At 40.0% G+C, this 15,752-nt stretch overlaps 1 protein-coding gene across 3 annotated transcripts in view; it reads left to right on the top strand.

Annotated features, from left to right (window-relative positions):
• Nucleotides 1-15,752, top strand: part of LOC126108956 (uncharacterized) — a 251,267-nt gene that overhangs the window by 85,963 nt on the left and 149,552 nt on the right. For all 3 annotated transcript variants that reach the window (XM_049914344.1, XM_049914345.1, XM_049914346.1), the window contains 2 exons: nucleotides 205-379; nucleotides 7,948-8,169. In XM_049914344.1, coding sequence (XP_049770301.1) covers nucleotides 205-379; nucleotides 7,948-8,169 — 397 coding nt within the window. The remainder of the gene's footprint in view (nucleotides 1-204; nucleotides 380-7,947; nucleotides 8,170-15,752) is intronic.

Genomic DNA, 15,752 nt, shown 5'->3' with positions numbered 1-15,752 from the left:
GGATCCTCTCGCCGTGTGCCACAGTACTGTGCCGCAGCTATTCGATTGTCGGGGACTGCAGACGTGTGCCGTCAAATGCACGAAAAATTAATTGTGTGGCCTTATCTTTTTATCCTACGACGAAAACTCTGACTACCGCTCGTATTGACTCTGTTCGGAGCTGTAAAGTTCTGATTCGATCTGTTTTCGTTTTGAACGGCACAGTGCCTTCGTTCGCGGACACACTGCGGGAGAACTTCAGCTCACCCAACCAGTACTGCTGCAAGTGGCAGCTGGTGAACCGACTGCAGCGCCACTGCGCCCAGACACCGCCTCGCAAGCGTCCGCCGCAGTACGCCCAGGGCCGACTCTGCGAGCCCTCTATCCGTTACAAAACGAGGTACTGCATGTTTTCCTAATTTGCCTGTCAACTCTGAAGGAAAAATGCTTCCTACTTCCTAACAGTCAAAAGCTAATAACATTGCATGTCAAACCAGTCAGTTTCTAACAAACTGGTGAGGTGATATTTTACAGACTTTCTTAGCCTAAGGTTCTTTGTTTGGACTTTGTGTTTTTGTTCTCTTCTCTGCCTTCCCTAATTACCTCTGATACACAGATACAACATTGAAGCTGTATGTTCCCTTCTTACGTGCAAAGCTTGCTTCCCTGTCCCCTCCCCTGTCATTCACTCACCCTACTGTCCGAATACCCTCACTTGCTCTCGTACCCGTGTTACGTATCTCTGAGATCCTCCGTCGTTCCCCTCATGCCTCGTGCAGTGGTCCACTCTTGTAAACTTCTTTTCGTGGCTTCCACACGTGATGCCCACTCGCTTCTCTAGGTACCCTATATGTTGGTCTGCTTGTGTCTGTGTATATGCGGATGGATATGTGTGTGTGTGCGAATGTATACCTGTCCTTTTTTCCCCCTAAGGTAAGTCTTTCCGCTCCCGGGATTACCCTCTCCCTTAAAACCCACATCCTTTCGTCTTTCCCTCTCCTTCCCTCTTTCCTGACGAAGTAACCGTTTGTTGCGAAAGCTTGAATTTTGTGTGTCTGTTTGTGTTTGTTTGTGTGTCTATCGACCTGCCAGCGCTTTTATTTGGTAAGTCTCATCATCTTTGTTTTTAGATATACCCTATATGTTCTATATACAAGAAATATAATATGGATTTTACAGCTTATCAAAAATTGTCTTTAATGTAAGCTTACAACAAAATTTGCAACTACACAGTTACCGAGGAAACATAAGTTTTTGAAGCAGGCAAAATTCATATTACATGTAAACAGTACTCTGAGTGTAAACATTTAATTTATTACCTAAATTACCTTTTGGAACTTTGCCTCATCTGAAAAATTCGGAGACAGAGACATCAAAATGCTTCCTGGTTTTTGTCATTTCCATCCCAAATAGAAAATAGCCAAATTTGCAGTATGAAAATTGCATAATAATTTTGAATTATTGTAGCGCAGAAAGACAGCATCAAATGAAGGAATTTTGGTGTAGGAATTGGAGGTAACATTTGTATATTTTCAGCACCACATGAAAGTAATTGAAATCTGTCATATGGATGCCTTTACTCAAAATGAAAGATAATTCACAGAAAATGTATTCTTAAACAAAATGTTTCGACTAACTAATCATCACAGTAACAACAAGGAAAACTTCAAGCATCACATACAAGTACCATACAGCACTTCCTTAGCAATGAAGATAATCGCATGTCCATATTTCATATTGCAACATGCACTAAAAGGTCATAGTCAATGAAGAATAAATATCCTTTTGTACACAGACTTGCCACCACTTCATTAACAAGAGCATGTTGTAAGAAATGTTCAAACTGACCACTGTTTTTCACGCTGGCATAGGTAATAGCAGTGATGCACGGATTGGTGTGTTTTTTGAAATACACCGGGAGTGATGTGAATCACTGGTGCTGCTGCCATAATATGAGCCACAAAGCCCTGTTATCCTCACCTGGTGTTGCATACACGCTGTCTTTTGTGGTACCTCAGAGGAAAAAATCCACTGTTGTCAAGTCTGGCAATGTATAGTCCGACGAGTCGGTCCACCACGTCCAGTCTGCCTGTTAACAAATGTTCTGTGTAAACAATCTTGGTCAGCATGTGCAAAATGTGAGGTTGCAACATGATGTTGAAATCAAAAGGTCTGTATAACTCCAAGTGATACTTTCTCCAGTGAGGAAACATGTAGGGACCACTGAGTGAGTCATTCACAATTCCCACCCACATATTTACAGCAAATCCCTCTTGTTTGTGGATATATGTTGCATGAAGATTCTGTAGTGCTGTGAGTGTTGTGTGAGTTGAAAATGCCTTCATGGATAAAGCAACCTTTGCTGTAAGCAGCATGTGTTTGTGGAAATGCAACTGTCATGCCAATTGTTGTAGGAACCAGTCAGCAAATTCCAGATGCTACAAAAGTTGTCCGGACCCACAGCTTGTACATTAGCTGCTGAAAAGGATTCAGACTAATCTCATGAATGAAATTCCAGATTTTCATTCTAAGTTCACGAGCAATTTGTCTGGTACCTGTCCTTACGATCTGACTGTGAGCAACGTAACACATCTTTGTCAAACTTGTCTGTAAAACAGGGTGTCTTCTGTCTGTATGTTGCTTATTAGCCCACAAACATCCTACCTCTCGCATACGTCTGTCAGTTAACACAAAAGTATTTTTCTGAGGTAGCCTGTGATGTAAATAACATTTCTGGTAAATTCTATGAGCTGCCCTCATATTGCCCATCCTGTGTGGACTCTACCGTAAGTATGCAAATCTCTCTCTTTGTTCATATACTCAAAATACATTTGTTCGATGATGTCATTCTGCCCTACACTTTTGGTCAAATTGTTTCTCTGTACTGTGCATAAGGAATGGGACTGCACCCAAAATTGGACCCCGTGGGAGTATCTTTCTGATTTCTCCCCAGTCTCTAAAATTTTCTACCCTTCCAAAATTGTTTGAATTATTAAGCACAACTTTCAGCATTCTGTTTAAGTGTGATCAAACCAGCTGTGCGTAAACCCATCAATTCCATAAAATGTGAGTTTTTCTAAGAGTGCAACATGATATACACAATGAAATGCTTCGGAATACCAACTGCACTGCGTAAATCTTATTGTGGAACAACTGCACCCCTTCGCACTCGACTTCTTCCCCACCAACGACACCTTCCAGTCTTTCGCGAGGCCGGGATAGTGCTACAGTAGTTCGAAAAGTGCGCTAGTAAATTCGCATTAACGTCTCGGCTACTAAATGCGCCTGTGGCCGCTATTGGGCACCAGCTCTGCATCCACAAACTGGCCTGCAATTTGTTACCATAAGCATCTGCTGCCATGTAGCTCCGTAAATCAGACAAGCACATGACGAGTCCGTACAATGCATAATTGCTGCTGTATTGTGTTCCAGAGGTGGATCCACCACACTTAAACAGAGGGTCGTAATGTTTTGTTCATCAGTGTGTGCATCATTTGAGAGGGTGATCGAGGGTACGCGAGTTGGTAGCGGTGGCATTTCTGTGTCATGGAGGTACATTTGCGCTGAGGCAACAAACTCGTGGGGTAGTGATAAACGAGGGGGGGACCCAAAAGAAACCGGACTCCGAGGGCACTGCCACTCGTAGACGTAGTGCAGGGTTCTCACTCTAGATGGTGTTAGTAGAGACCTTCATGAAACAGCTGTGCAGACGGCGTCAGTGAAGAGCTGAACGTGCAAGTGTGGTATTGTGTTTCTCTGACTGTTGGCGGGTTACCTCTGTGAAGTCGTTATGGCAACATTAAATTTTTGTTTCCTGCTTAAAAAAACTGCAACAGAGACACACCAAATGCTTCAGGAAGCTTTCCAGATGGAAGGTATAAGCCGCACACAACTTTTCGAGTGGTTTGGGTGCTTTAAAGGTGATGAGATGTGTGTTGAAGACCAAGCTCATTATGGACACCCTTCAACATTGCGAAATGAGGAGAACATTGGAAAGGTCCGTCAAAAGATCAACAAGGATCGTTGCCAAACGATCGACCAAATTTTAGGAGAGACAGGAATCAGTTGGAGATCGTTCCAGCGGATTTTGAGTGAGGATTTGCACACGAGACGTGTGGCTGCTAAATTTGTTCCACACCTTATCACACAGGAGCAAAAAACCACCCACACGAATGTGTGTCAGGACTTGAAAACAGAGATTGCACGTGATGCAAACTTCTCGAACAAAGTCATTACGGGGGATGAGAGTTGGTGTTACGGGTATGACCCAGAAACCGAGCAAGCGTCAAGCCAGTGGAGGACTCCCAACACTCCCAGACCAAAATAAGCGAGACAAGTGAGATCAAATATGAAGACGATGATCATTGTCTTTTTTTATGTTCGTGGAATTGTGCATCGGGAATTCGTATCCCCTGGCCAGACTGTTAACCAGCACTTTTACTTGGATGTTTTAAGGCGTCTGCGAGAGGATGTGAGGAGGAAACGCCCGGAACTTTGGCAATCAGGTGACTGGTTCCTGCATCACGACAACGCTCCAGCACACACGGCCTTACGAGTGACCCACTATTTGGCATCTCAGAGGTGGTCTGTCATTCCCCACACTCCGTATTCGCCGGACCTAGCCCTGTGTGACTTTTTCCCATTTCCACAAATGAAAAAAAAAAAAAAAAAAACACTAGAAGGGGAGTGTTATGACGATGTGGAGGTGGTAAAAACAGCTTTGCAAAGGGCACTGGACAACATCAAACTTGAAGATTTCCAAACGTGCTTCTAACAGTGGGAAAAGAGACTTGACAAGTGCATCGCATGTAACGGAGAGTATTTCGAAGGTGACTGAAGTAATTTTTTAGAAAGGTTCATCAATAAATTTTTTATGACAACAATCCGGTTTCTTTTGGGTCCCCCCTCGTACACATATACAGGTGGTGGTAGTATTGCATACATGAGGTATAAAGGGGAAGTGCACTGGTGGCTCTATCATTTATACTCAGGTGATTCATATGAAAAGATTTTCCACACAATTAGGGCCACACGACGGGAATTAACGAACTTTGAATCTGGAATGGTAGTCGGAGCTAGACGCACGGGATATTAGATTTCAGAAATCATTGGAGTATTCAGTATTTCGAGATCCACAGTGTCAAGAGTGTGCCAAGAATACCAAAGTCAGGCATTAACTCACACACCGACAACGCAGTTTCTGACAGCTTTTGTTTAATGACCGAGAGCTGCAGCGTTTGCATAGAGTTCTCAGTGCTAACACATAAGCAGCAATGTGTGAAATAACCACGGAAATCAATGTGGGATGCACGATAAATGTATCCTTTAGGACAGTGCAGCAAAATTTGCCGTTAAGGGGGGGTAGGACGTGAAACGGGCCCACTTGGAGCAGGAGAGGCACCACAGGACATTTTAATTTACACTGTCTATACTTTTATAAATAAATTCGTAAAACTTTGTCAGCATGACCAGGAACGATTCAGGATTCACAGAGGAGGTTCAAAAACATAACAAAGCATTTTTTTTTCCTTCTACATGTGAAATTTCATCATTTTTTCACTTGGTATTGCCTGAATTTGTTGCTGTAGGTACATTTTTCTTCATAAGTAAGAGATTCTTCGATGAATTTTGCACAGTATACAAACCATACTTACAGGTGTATGAAACTCTAGAATTTCCCAAATCTGTTAAAAACTGTGGTAAAAATTGAGATAATTAAATATAAAATTTGAGTTTTCTCTAAACACGAAGTTTAAAACGTAACAGCCCATTCATTTTTCCATAGATTAAATGAATTCTAGAGTTTCATACACCTGTAAGTATGGTTTGTAAGCTGTGCAAAATTCATCGAAGAATCTCTCTTACTTATGAAGAAAAGTGTACCTATAGCAACAATTCAGCCAACGGTAACTGAAAAAAAAAAAAAAAACACCATGAAATTTCACATTTCAAAAATATTTTTTTTTTGTGTTTTTGAACTTCCACTGCTATAAGTGTGAATCCTGAATTCTTCCTGGTCATGCTGACAAAGTTTTATGAATTTATTTGTAAAAGTATAGCAAAATGGGGAGCAAAATAACTGATGATGGTCGAAGTAGAGAGGATATAAAATGTAGACTGGCAATAGCAAGGAAAGCGTTTCTGAAGAAGAGAAATTTGTTAACATCGAGTATAGATTTAAGTGTCAGGAAGTCATTTCTGAAAGTATTTGTATGGATTGTAGCCCCAAATAGCAAAACTCATTTACTACTTTAAGCCTCTCATTTCCTAATCTAATTCCCGCAGCATCACCCAATTTAATTCAACTACATTCCATTATCCTTGTTTTTCTTCTGTTGATGTTCATCTTATATCCTCCTTTCAAGACACTGTCCATTCCGTTCAGCTGCTCTTCCGGGTCCTTTGCTGTCTCTGACAGAATTATAATGTCATCAGCTAACCTCAAAGTTTTTATTTCTTCTCCATGGATTTTAATTCCTACTCCAAATTTTTCTTTTGTTTCCTTTACTGCTTGCTCAATATACAGATTTTATTTAACTAAGGCGTTTGATTGTGTTGATCACGAAATATTACTCAAGGAGGTGGACCATTACAGAATACGGGGAGTAGCTCACAATTGGTTCACCTCTTACTTTAGCAACAGACAGCAAAAGGTCTTTATTCCAAATGCTGAGAATGGCTGTGATGTGGATTCTGAGTGGGGTACAGTCAAGTGGGGGTACCCCAGGGATCAATGTTGGGGCCACTCCTGTTCCTTATTTATATAAATGATATGATATGCCCTCTAGTATTACAAGTAACTCTTAAATATTTCTGTTTGCTGATGACATTAGCTTGGTAGTAAAGGATATTGTGTGCAACACTGGTTCTGTTTCAAACAGGGCAATTCATGACGTAAGTTCATGGCTTGTAGAAAATAAACACAGTAAGGCTTAGTTTTTACAGTTTCTAACACACAATTCAAGAAAACCTGGCGTTTTAATTTCACAGAATGGGCATATGATTAGTGAAATTGAACAGTTCAGATTTCTAGGTGCTCAGGTAGATAGTAAACTGTCATGGAAAGTCCACGCTCAGGATGTTGTTCGAAGACTTAATGCTGCCATTTTTACTATTCGAACGGTATCTGGAGTGAGTGATCATTCGACACGAAAATTAGTTTACTTCGCTTATTTTCATTCCCTTATGTCATATGGTATTATATTTTGGGGTGAATCTTCCCATTCTGAAAGGATATTTTTCGCTAAGAAACGGGTGGTTTGTACAATAAGTGGTGTAGGTTCACGAACCTCTTGTCAACCCCTGTTCATGAGTGGGTATTTTGACATTGACCTCTCAGTATATATTCCTTACTGTAATTTCCTGTTAACTATACTAGCTTATACCCAAGAATAACAGCTTTCACTCAGTTAATATTCAGCAGAAATCAAACCTACATTTGCATACCTTTCTGCACACCTGGACTGCAGAAAGGTGTGCAGTATACTGCTGCATCCATTTTCAGTAAGCTACCACAAGAATTCAAAAATTTTAGCAGTAATCCACACGCTTTCAAATCGAAACTGAAGAGATTCCTCATGGGTCACTGCTTCCATTCTGCCAGGAAGTTCGTTGATAAATTAAGCTGATTGTTGTTATATTATTGATTGTGTTTACTTATGGCTTGACTTTTTTCGGGTGCATAAACATTTTATTTTTATCTGTTATTACTTTTATGTTATAATTTCATGTACTGACACATTCCATGACCTTGAATATTTGCTCCTCAATTTGGTCCTACGTAACTTGTCGTGTAAATAAATAAATAAAATAAATCCCATGACTTTTGTCACTTCAGAGTACAATGTGATTCTGTCTGTGAAACAAAGGTATCATAACTGAAGTAGAATATGTTTCACTAATAACTAGTGTGTTGTCTTAACATACAATTTGCTGACAGCTTTATTTTGTTTTTTCCTCAACTTGTAGCAAGAGCTCGTCATCCACTCGGAAGAAAACTCCACACAGTTCGTCGGGAGACAGCCGTCGCGTAGGTCCGAGGAAGCCACAACATCCAATTTCGACAACGTCCGTTGCAGACTTTAAAACTGAAACAAGGGACGAGTTGGATTGGGGCTCAGAAGATTTCCTCAGCCATGCACCGCCCCTCAAACCACTCATTGCGCGGGCCATCATGCTGTCCCCGTACAGGTGGGTCTCTGCACTGTTTGTTTAGTGTCAGTAGTGAAACATTATTGTTTTTGCCATTATTGGTTGCTCTTCATCTTCATCTACATCTACATCCACTCGGATACTCTGCAAATCACATTTAAGTGCCTGGCAGAGGGTTCATCGAACCACCTTCACAATTCTCTATTATTCCAATCTCGTATAGCACACGGAAAGAATGAACACCTATATCTTTCTGTACGAGCTCTGATTTCCCTTATTTTATCGTGGTGATTGTTTCTCTCTATGTAGGTCGGTGTCAGCAAAATATTTTCGTATTCGGAGGAGAAAGTTGGTGATTGGAATTTTGTGAGAAGATTCCGTCGCTACAAAAAACGCCTTTCTTTTAATGATTTCCAGACCAAATCCTGCATCATTTCTGTGACACTCTCTCCCATATTTCGCTATAATACAAAATGTGCTGCCTTTCTTTGAACTTTTTCGATGTACTCCGTCAGTCCTATCTGGTAAGGATCCCACACCACGCAGCGGTATTCTAAAAGAAGACGGACAAGCGTAGTGTAGGCAGTCTCCTTAGTAGATCTGTTACATTTTCTAAGTGTCATGCCAATAAAATACAGCCTGTGGTTAGCCTTCCCCACAACATTTTCTGTGTGTTCTTTCCAATTTAAGTTGTTCTTAATTGCAATACCTAGGTATTTAGTTGAATTTATGGCTTTTAGATTAGACTGATTTATCGTGTAACTGAAGTTTTACAAGTTCCTTTTAACACTCGTGTGGATGACCTCACACTTTTCGTTATTTAGGTAATGTTTTAAGATGCCCTTGCTTTTTTTGTCAGGGTCTGGTGGCACCCCTCTAGAATGTTTCCTGTCATAGGCTGTAACCCATTGCCAGTTTGTATTGCCATTCGGCAGCAATGAAATGTCTGCCATATTGTGACAAAAGTATTGTATGTGAGCTCGTAGTGCTCTGTCATTCTCTGTGTCTCTGCTGCTGAAATGACGGACAGTCCCAAGGTGAATGACACAAGCACTGTCTCCATCCCACCACTCACTACGGATGCCGCAGATCACTGCATTGGAAAGTTCCTAGCCAACTGAGCGCAGCTTGTCATGGAAAATAAGAAAAATTGTCAGATGTGTGTTAGGATGTTACTTTTTGCAATATGTGTAGAGCCCAATTGGATAACTCCAGAAGCATCATTAGGCTTTTCGTGGGTGATGATGCTATGTTGACAGAAATTGGAAGGATATGGTTGTCAAGGTGAAAGAAGATCCTTACCAGGTGCTAGCACTGTTGGAAGTTTTCAACTGCAAAGCTCCATCCCCATAAGGGGAAGAGTGGGCTGTTTGAAGGTGAGCATTGGCCTTTTCAGCCAGGTAATTAAATATGTTAAATTATTTTGCATTGGTTGTTGTTGTTGTTGTGGTCTTCAGTCCTGAGACTGGTTTGATGCAGCTCTCCATGCTACTCTATCCTGTGCAAGCTTCTTCATCTCCCAGTACCTACTGCAACTTACATCCTTCTGAATCTGTTTAGTGTATTCATCTCTTGGTCTCCCTCTACGATTTTTACCCTCCACTCTGCCCTCCAATACTAAATTGGTGATCCCTTGATGCCTCAGGACATGTCCTACCAACCAATCCCTTCTTCTAGTCAAGTTGTGCCACAAACTTCTCTTCTCCCCAATTCTATTCAATACCTCCTAATTAGTTATGTGATCTACCCATCTTATCTTCAGCATTCTTCTGTAGCACCATATTTCGACAGCTTCTATTCTCTTCTTCTCCAAACTATTTATCGTCCATGTTTCATTTCCATACTCCATACAAATACTTTCAGAAACGACTTCCTGACACTTAAATCTATACTCGATGTTAACAAATTTCTCTTCTTCAGAAACACTTTCCTTGCCATTGCCAGTCTATGTTTGATATCCTCTCCACTTCGACCATCATCAGTTACTTTGCTTCCCAAATAGCAAAACTCCTTTACTACTTTAAGTCTCTCAACCCTGTCTTACTCCCTTCCCAGCCATGTCCCTCGACTCTTATAACTGCCATCTGGTTTCTGTACAAATTGTAAATAGCCTTTCACTCCCTGTATTTTACCCCCGCCACCTTCAGAATTTGAAAGAGAGTATTCCAGTCAACATTGTCAAAAGCTTTCTCTAAGTCTACAAGTGCTAGAAAGGTAGGTTTGTCTTTCCTTAATCTAGCTTCTAAGATAAGTCGTAGGGTCAGTATTGCCTCACGTGTTCCAATATTTCTACGGAATCCAAACTGATCTTCCCGGAGGTCGGCTTCTACCAGTTTTTCCATTTGTCTGTAGAGAATTCGCGTTAGTATTTTGCATCCGTGACTTATTAAACTGATTGATCGGTAATTTTCACATCTGTCAGCACCTGCTTCCTTTGGGATTGGAATTATTATATTCTTCTTGAAGTCTGAGGGTATTTCGCCTGTCTCATACATCTTGCTCACCAGATGGTAGAGTTTTGTCAGGACTGGCTCTCCCAAGACTATCGTTAGTTCTAATGGAGTGTTGTCTACTCCCTTGTTTCAGCTTAGGTCTTTCAGTGCTCCGTCAGACTCTTCACTCAGTATCATTTCCCGCATTTCATCTTCATCTACATCCTCTTCCAATTCCATAATATCGTCCTCAAGTACATCGCCCTTGTATAGACCCTCTATATACTCCTTCCACCTTTCTGCTTTCCCTTCTTTGCTTAGAACTGGATTTCCATCTGAGCTCTTGATATTCATACAAGTGGTTCTCTTTTCTCCAAAGGTCTCTCTAATTTTCCTGTAGGCAGTATCTATCTTACCCCTAGTGAGATAAGCCTCTACATCCTTACATTTGTCCTCTAGCCATCCCTGCTTAGCCATTTTGCACTTCCTGTCGATCTCATTTTTGAGACGTTTGTATTCCTTTTTGCCTGCTTCATTTACTGCATTTTTATATTTTCTCCTTTCATCAATTAAATTCAATATTTCTTCTGTTACCCAAGGATTTCTATTAGCCCTTCTCTTTTTGCCTACTTGATCCTCTGCTGCCTTCACTACTTCATCCCTCAAAGCTACCCATTCTTCTTGTACTGTATTTCTTTCCCCCATTCCTGTCAATTGTTCCCTTATGTTCTCCCTGAAACTCTGTACAACCTTTGGTTCTTTCAGTTTATCCAGGTCCCATCTCCTTAAATTCCCACCTTTCTGCAGTTTCTTCAGTTTTAATCTACAGTTCATAACCAATAGATTGTGATCGGAGTCCACATCTGCCCCTGGAAATGTCTTACAATTTAAAACCTGGTTCCTAAATCTCTGTCCTAACATTATGTAATCTATCTCAAACCTGTCAGTATCTCCAGGCTTCTTCCATGTATACAACCTTCTCTTTCTTTTGCATTGGTATAAAAGTTAATTGTTTTCACATTACTATACAAAATTATTTAAAATTGCATGTAAAATTTTGAAAGATATATTACATAAAAGGAGTTATTAACATAAAGACTATTAAAACGTAATAATTTCTTTAGGTCTGTCTGTGAATGGCAACATGCCCCCCTCTCTCCCGCTCCCCTCCGTGTGTGTGTGTGTGTGTGTGTGTGTGTGTGTGTGTGTGTGTGTGTGTGAGAGAGAGAGAGAGAGAGAGAGAGAGAGAGAGAGAGAGAATTACTTTTAGGTTTCGTTGCTGATGTCAAGAGTTGGAGGTAAGGCTACATCATATGTTAGTGGTTCCATGGTGGGATCGACATCTGGGAAGGTCTTGGAGGTGTTATGGGTGCTGCACACATTGGAATGATGTATTTATACACAGACTGGAGGGGGGGGGGGGGGGACACACAAGATAATTAACGTTGAGTAATGAAATTTTGGGAATACATTTGTCAAGGTAACATATTTAATTCATTAACATTGTTAGATCACAGGTTGAGGGGCTCCGGAACGCCCTATACTTGCAATGTTAAAATAACGCTTATAAATTACATCTTTCCTCACAAAGTATTTGAGGTAGGAAGTTGAACTTTTTACAGATTATTTATTGGAATATGGGCTACAACTTAACACAGGGATTTTACAAAATTTTAGTTCAGTTATTAAAGATGATTTTTTTTTCCAATTGTAATGAAAATTCACAACATTTTTTTGCAATTTTTTATTTATATATTCAAAAATATACAGTTTTTTGGAAAAAGGCTGTGTTAAATTATGCAGAAGGTACTGTGTAACATTTACTGAAAGTTTGAAACAAATATGTTTGGAAGATCCTTAGAAAACATGTAATTAGTATGAGAAAATAAAAGTTTTGGGAATCGAGCGACAAAGATTGGATTAACTTTTTAGTGCATTCCAGGTCCATAGGATGGATTATCTTCATCCTCTGCAAACTCCTCCTCCAGCTTCCTCTTGTTCCTCCTCCTGTTTACTCTTGCTTGTATTTGTAGACTCTTTACAGCCCTGTCTGCAGCCCGAAGGCGTTCCTTGTCTAAAGCAAGCATCACTCGTACCATGTTAGAATGTTATTATTTACAGTAACATCACATACCTTTGGCTTTCCAACATTTCTCCTTTTCTTAAAAGCCTTCAGAGTATTTCTAATAACTTTACTTTTACTCATTATTATACTTCATCAAAACAGAGACTCAAGAAACAGAATTAATTACGAATATTTTCGAGATAACGACAGAGTAAATAAACATGAAACAATCGACAATCACACCAGCGATATATATTGAACCGTCACAGGTTAGCCACAACACATACTTTATCTCACATCACTAAAATGTACCTGATGAACACGGACATTAATAATAACACCATTTGACAGCAGTTTAACAGCGCCACAGTGGGTCACACCCATGTAGAACACATTTTAAAAAAAAATTTAAAAATAGTTGTAGTCTTCGGAATTGAATAAATTATATATCTATTAAAAGGTAATAGTCTGCAGATTCAGAAAACGCAAAAAATTAAAAATTGAACTTTTCATGATTTTGAGCCTTTCCGGAGCCCCTTAACATAAGTGCAAGATAATCCATTGCAAATGTGAAATGCTGGTATAACCGTACCACACTAGAACTGTGTTTGCAGGAAGCCTGTAGTGTGCACTTCCTTCTGACAGTGCGTCACTGTTCTTGTGCAGTGGTTGTAATGCAGGACAACATGTGTAACTGAAGTCGCTATGTGTATTCTCGTTGAATAGTGTAATGTCTTACACCCACATATGTAAAATTTTGTATCTGGAATGAAATCAGTATAACAAGTAAACAGGTGTAGTGGTCGTACCGTCCCACAAAACCAAATACGGGTTGCACCGTGTTGTTCTAGATTTAGGTCCCGACAGTTTGGATATTTGTTATTATGACATTCTGTGGGAAAATGGAACACCGTATTCATTAACTCCACACTGTACTGTCATTCATGACATGCTGACTAATAGAAGCATATAACAATTGTGGTGTCCGTAAAGTATTTTTACAACTTACAAAACCTATACTATGTTTGTGTGGCAAGTACAGGAATACTTGTTTTGTAAATAAAACTGCCTCCTTTTCTTGCTGCAACTTCATTTATTTTTCCCAGACGCGTTTCACCTTTCTCTTGTTGTATGGCATTCTCAGTGGTATCTGCAATGATACAGTTTTGTTATTTTTATATTATCAAACAGTTCACTTAGTGTTTTTTTATGTAAATTAGTAAAGTGTGCTGTGATATGCGTTTCCTCTCATCTGGTCTGGAGATTGCACTACCACTTATATTTCCGACACATAAACTCAATTTTCTATTCGAAAGTTTTTCACACTTTTCACCATGTTTCTCCTGCTTTTTTGTGGTGTGTTGTTATTCTTTTACCACTAAGTATAGCTATTTGTTTGAACGCTGTGCTTTTAGCGACGTAAATATTGTAGCTTCATTATTTGTTTCCTCCTCTTTGGTTTGTTGATCTACATGTTGCCAACCTTACAAAGTATATATTCAAAACCAACTTCTTTTCACGATGTTTATATGTGTGTATGTCTATGGACGTATTAGCTGTGTTAGAGTGGTTGAAAGCTTTGGTGACAGCTGATTTGACTTTTGGTTTCAATGTTCTGTGGAGGGGTTCATAGATAAGTGAGTGAAAAGGTGTTAATAATACCACCCAATTCCTTTTCTCTCACTTATTCATGATACCTTCCACAGAACATTGAAACAAAAAGTCAAATCAGCTGTCACTAAAGCTTTCAACCACTCTAACACTGCTATTGCATTCATATTTAACACTCTACGACACAAAACACCAACCCCCCACGCACCCGCACTCACTGTTAAACATGAAAAGTAAAATCATTGGAGAAAGAAATGTTTTTCAAAAGTCCGCCCAAAGCAGCTGCACTTTGTAGGCATACAGATAAAGGATGTCTGGTTAGTAGGGACAAATATTAAAGTGCTGTAAAACATATAAAATTTATTGAAAATTTAATATTTTTTACAAACACATTAAGTAAGTTCTCTCAATTATGTGTGAAAAATTTTTCCCTCCATATGACCTCCCAAGGCCTCACAGCATTGAGCAATGCATTCATTGAAGTTCTCGATGACATGTTCACAAACATCTGGTGAGCTGATGTTAATAACCATTTTAATTTCATCCTTCAGTAGGTGTATTGTTTGTGGTTTGTTCACATACACTTTTGATATCACAAATCCCCACCAAAAAAAGTCACAAGGCATAACATTGCATGATCCGACAGGTCATTCCTGGATGCCATGCAAAGAGATAATTTTTTGGGGAAACTTTTCATTCAGCAGAGTAATTATTTCATGGGATGTGTATTTGAAACAGAGCCTGTGGTCTCAGACTTTTGGATCAACTTCCAAACTGATGATTCGGTAGGAGCGGCATCACATCCGAGTGTCACACACAATTCACGAACGGTTGCTGAGGGACTTTTCACTGTTTTTGTAATAACTTTTTATCACTTGGATACGTTGCTCAGTTGTCATCCACTCCACGGTGAAAATAAACATCAAACAACAATGCTCGTGACACAAAAGCTATCGGCTACTAACGGGAAGGATCGCAGATAACAAACAGGAAAAAACCGTGGCTGCCTACCGTCATATGACAAAATGACGCAAAATTCAAATTCGTCCTTACTTTCCGGACACCCGTTATAACCTCTTTTGTCAGACCCCTTGCAAATGCCTGCTGGTCCTTGTCAACATGGATGTCTGAAACAAGTGGACGACCCAGCCTGTTATGAGGAACACTACCATAAGTGATGTCCGTTGAGCTCCAGTAGTTGGATGGGTTGGCGGTTCCCATCTGTACTGTGTCAAACACGTTTGTTATGCTCGAGTGTCAGACCTGGGCTGCATAAACAAGGCTGCACACTGAGCTTCCTCCTATGGCAATCCAATCCTTTTTCAAGTATATGGCACGAGAAGGGATCGGGGCCACTTTTTGTTGTCGTGTCACATGTTTAAAACCAGTTCTTGTTATCTAACGCTCTGTAACATGTTATTTTGAAATTAGCTAATTGCTGGTGAAATTAATGTGTTTCAAGTACACACATCAAAGAAACTTTTGCATCACCTTTGTTCCGAGAGTTCTGGAAC

Source organism: Schistocerca cancellata, chromosome 11 (assembly GCF_023864275.1).
Source record: "Schistocerca cancellata isolate TAMUIC-IGC-003103 chromosome 11, iqSchCanc2.1, whole genome shotgun sequence".
NCBI classification, from domain to species: Eukaryota; Metazoa; Arthropoda; class Insecta; order Orthoptera; family Acrididae; genus Schistocerca; species Schistocerca cancellata.
The sequence above is the reverse complement of the archived record's forward strand: the minus strand, read 5'-3'. Positions and strand labels throughout refer to the sequence as shown.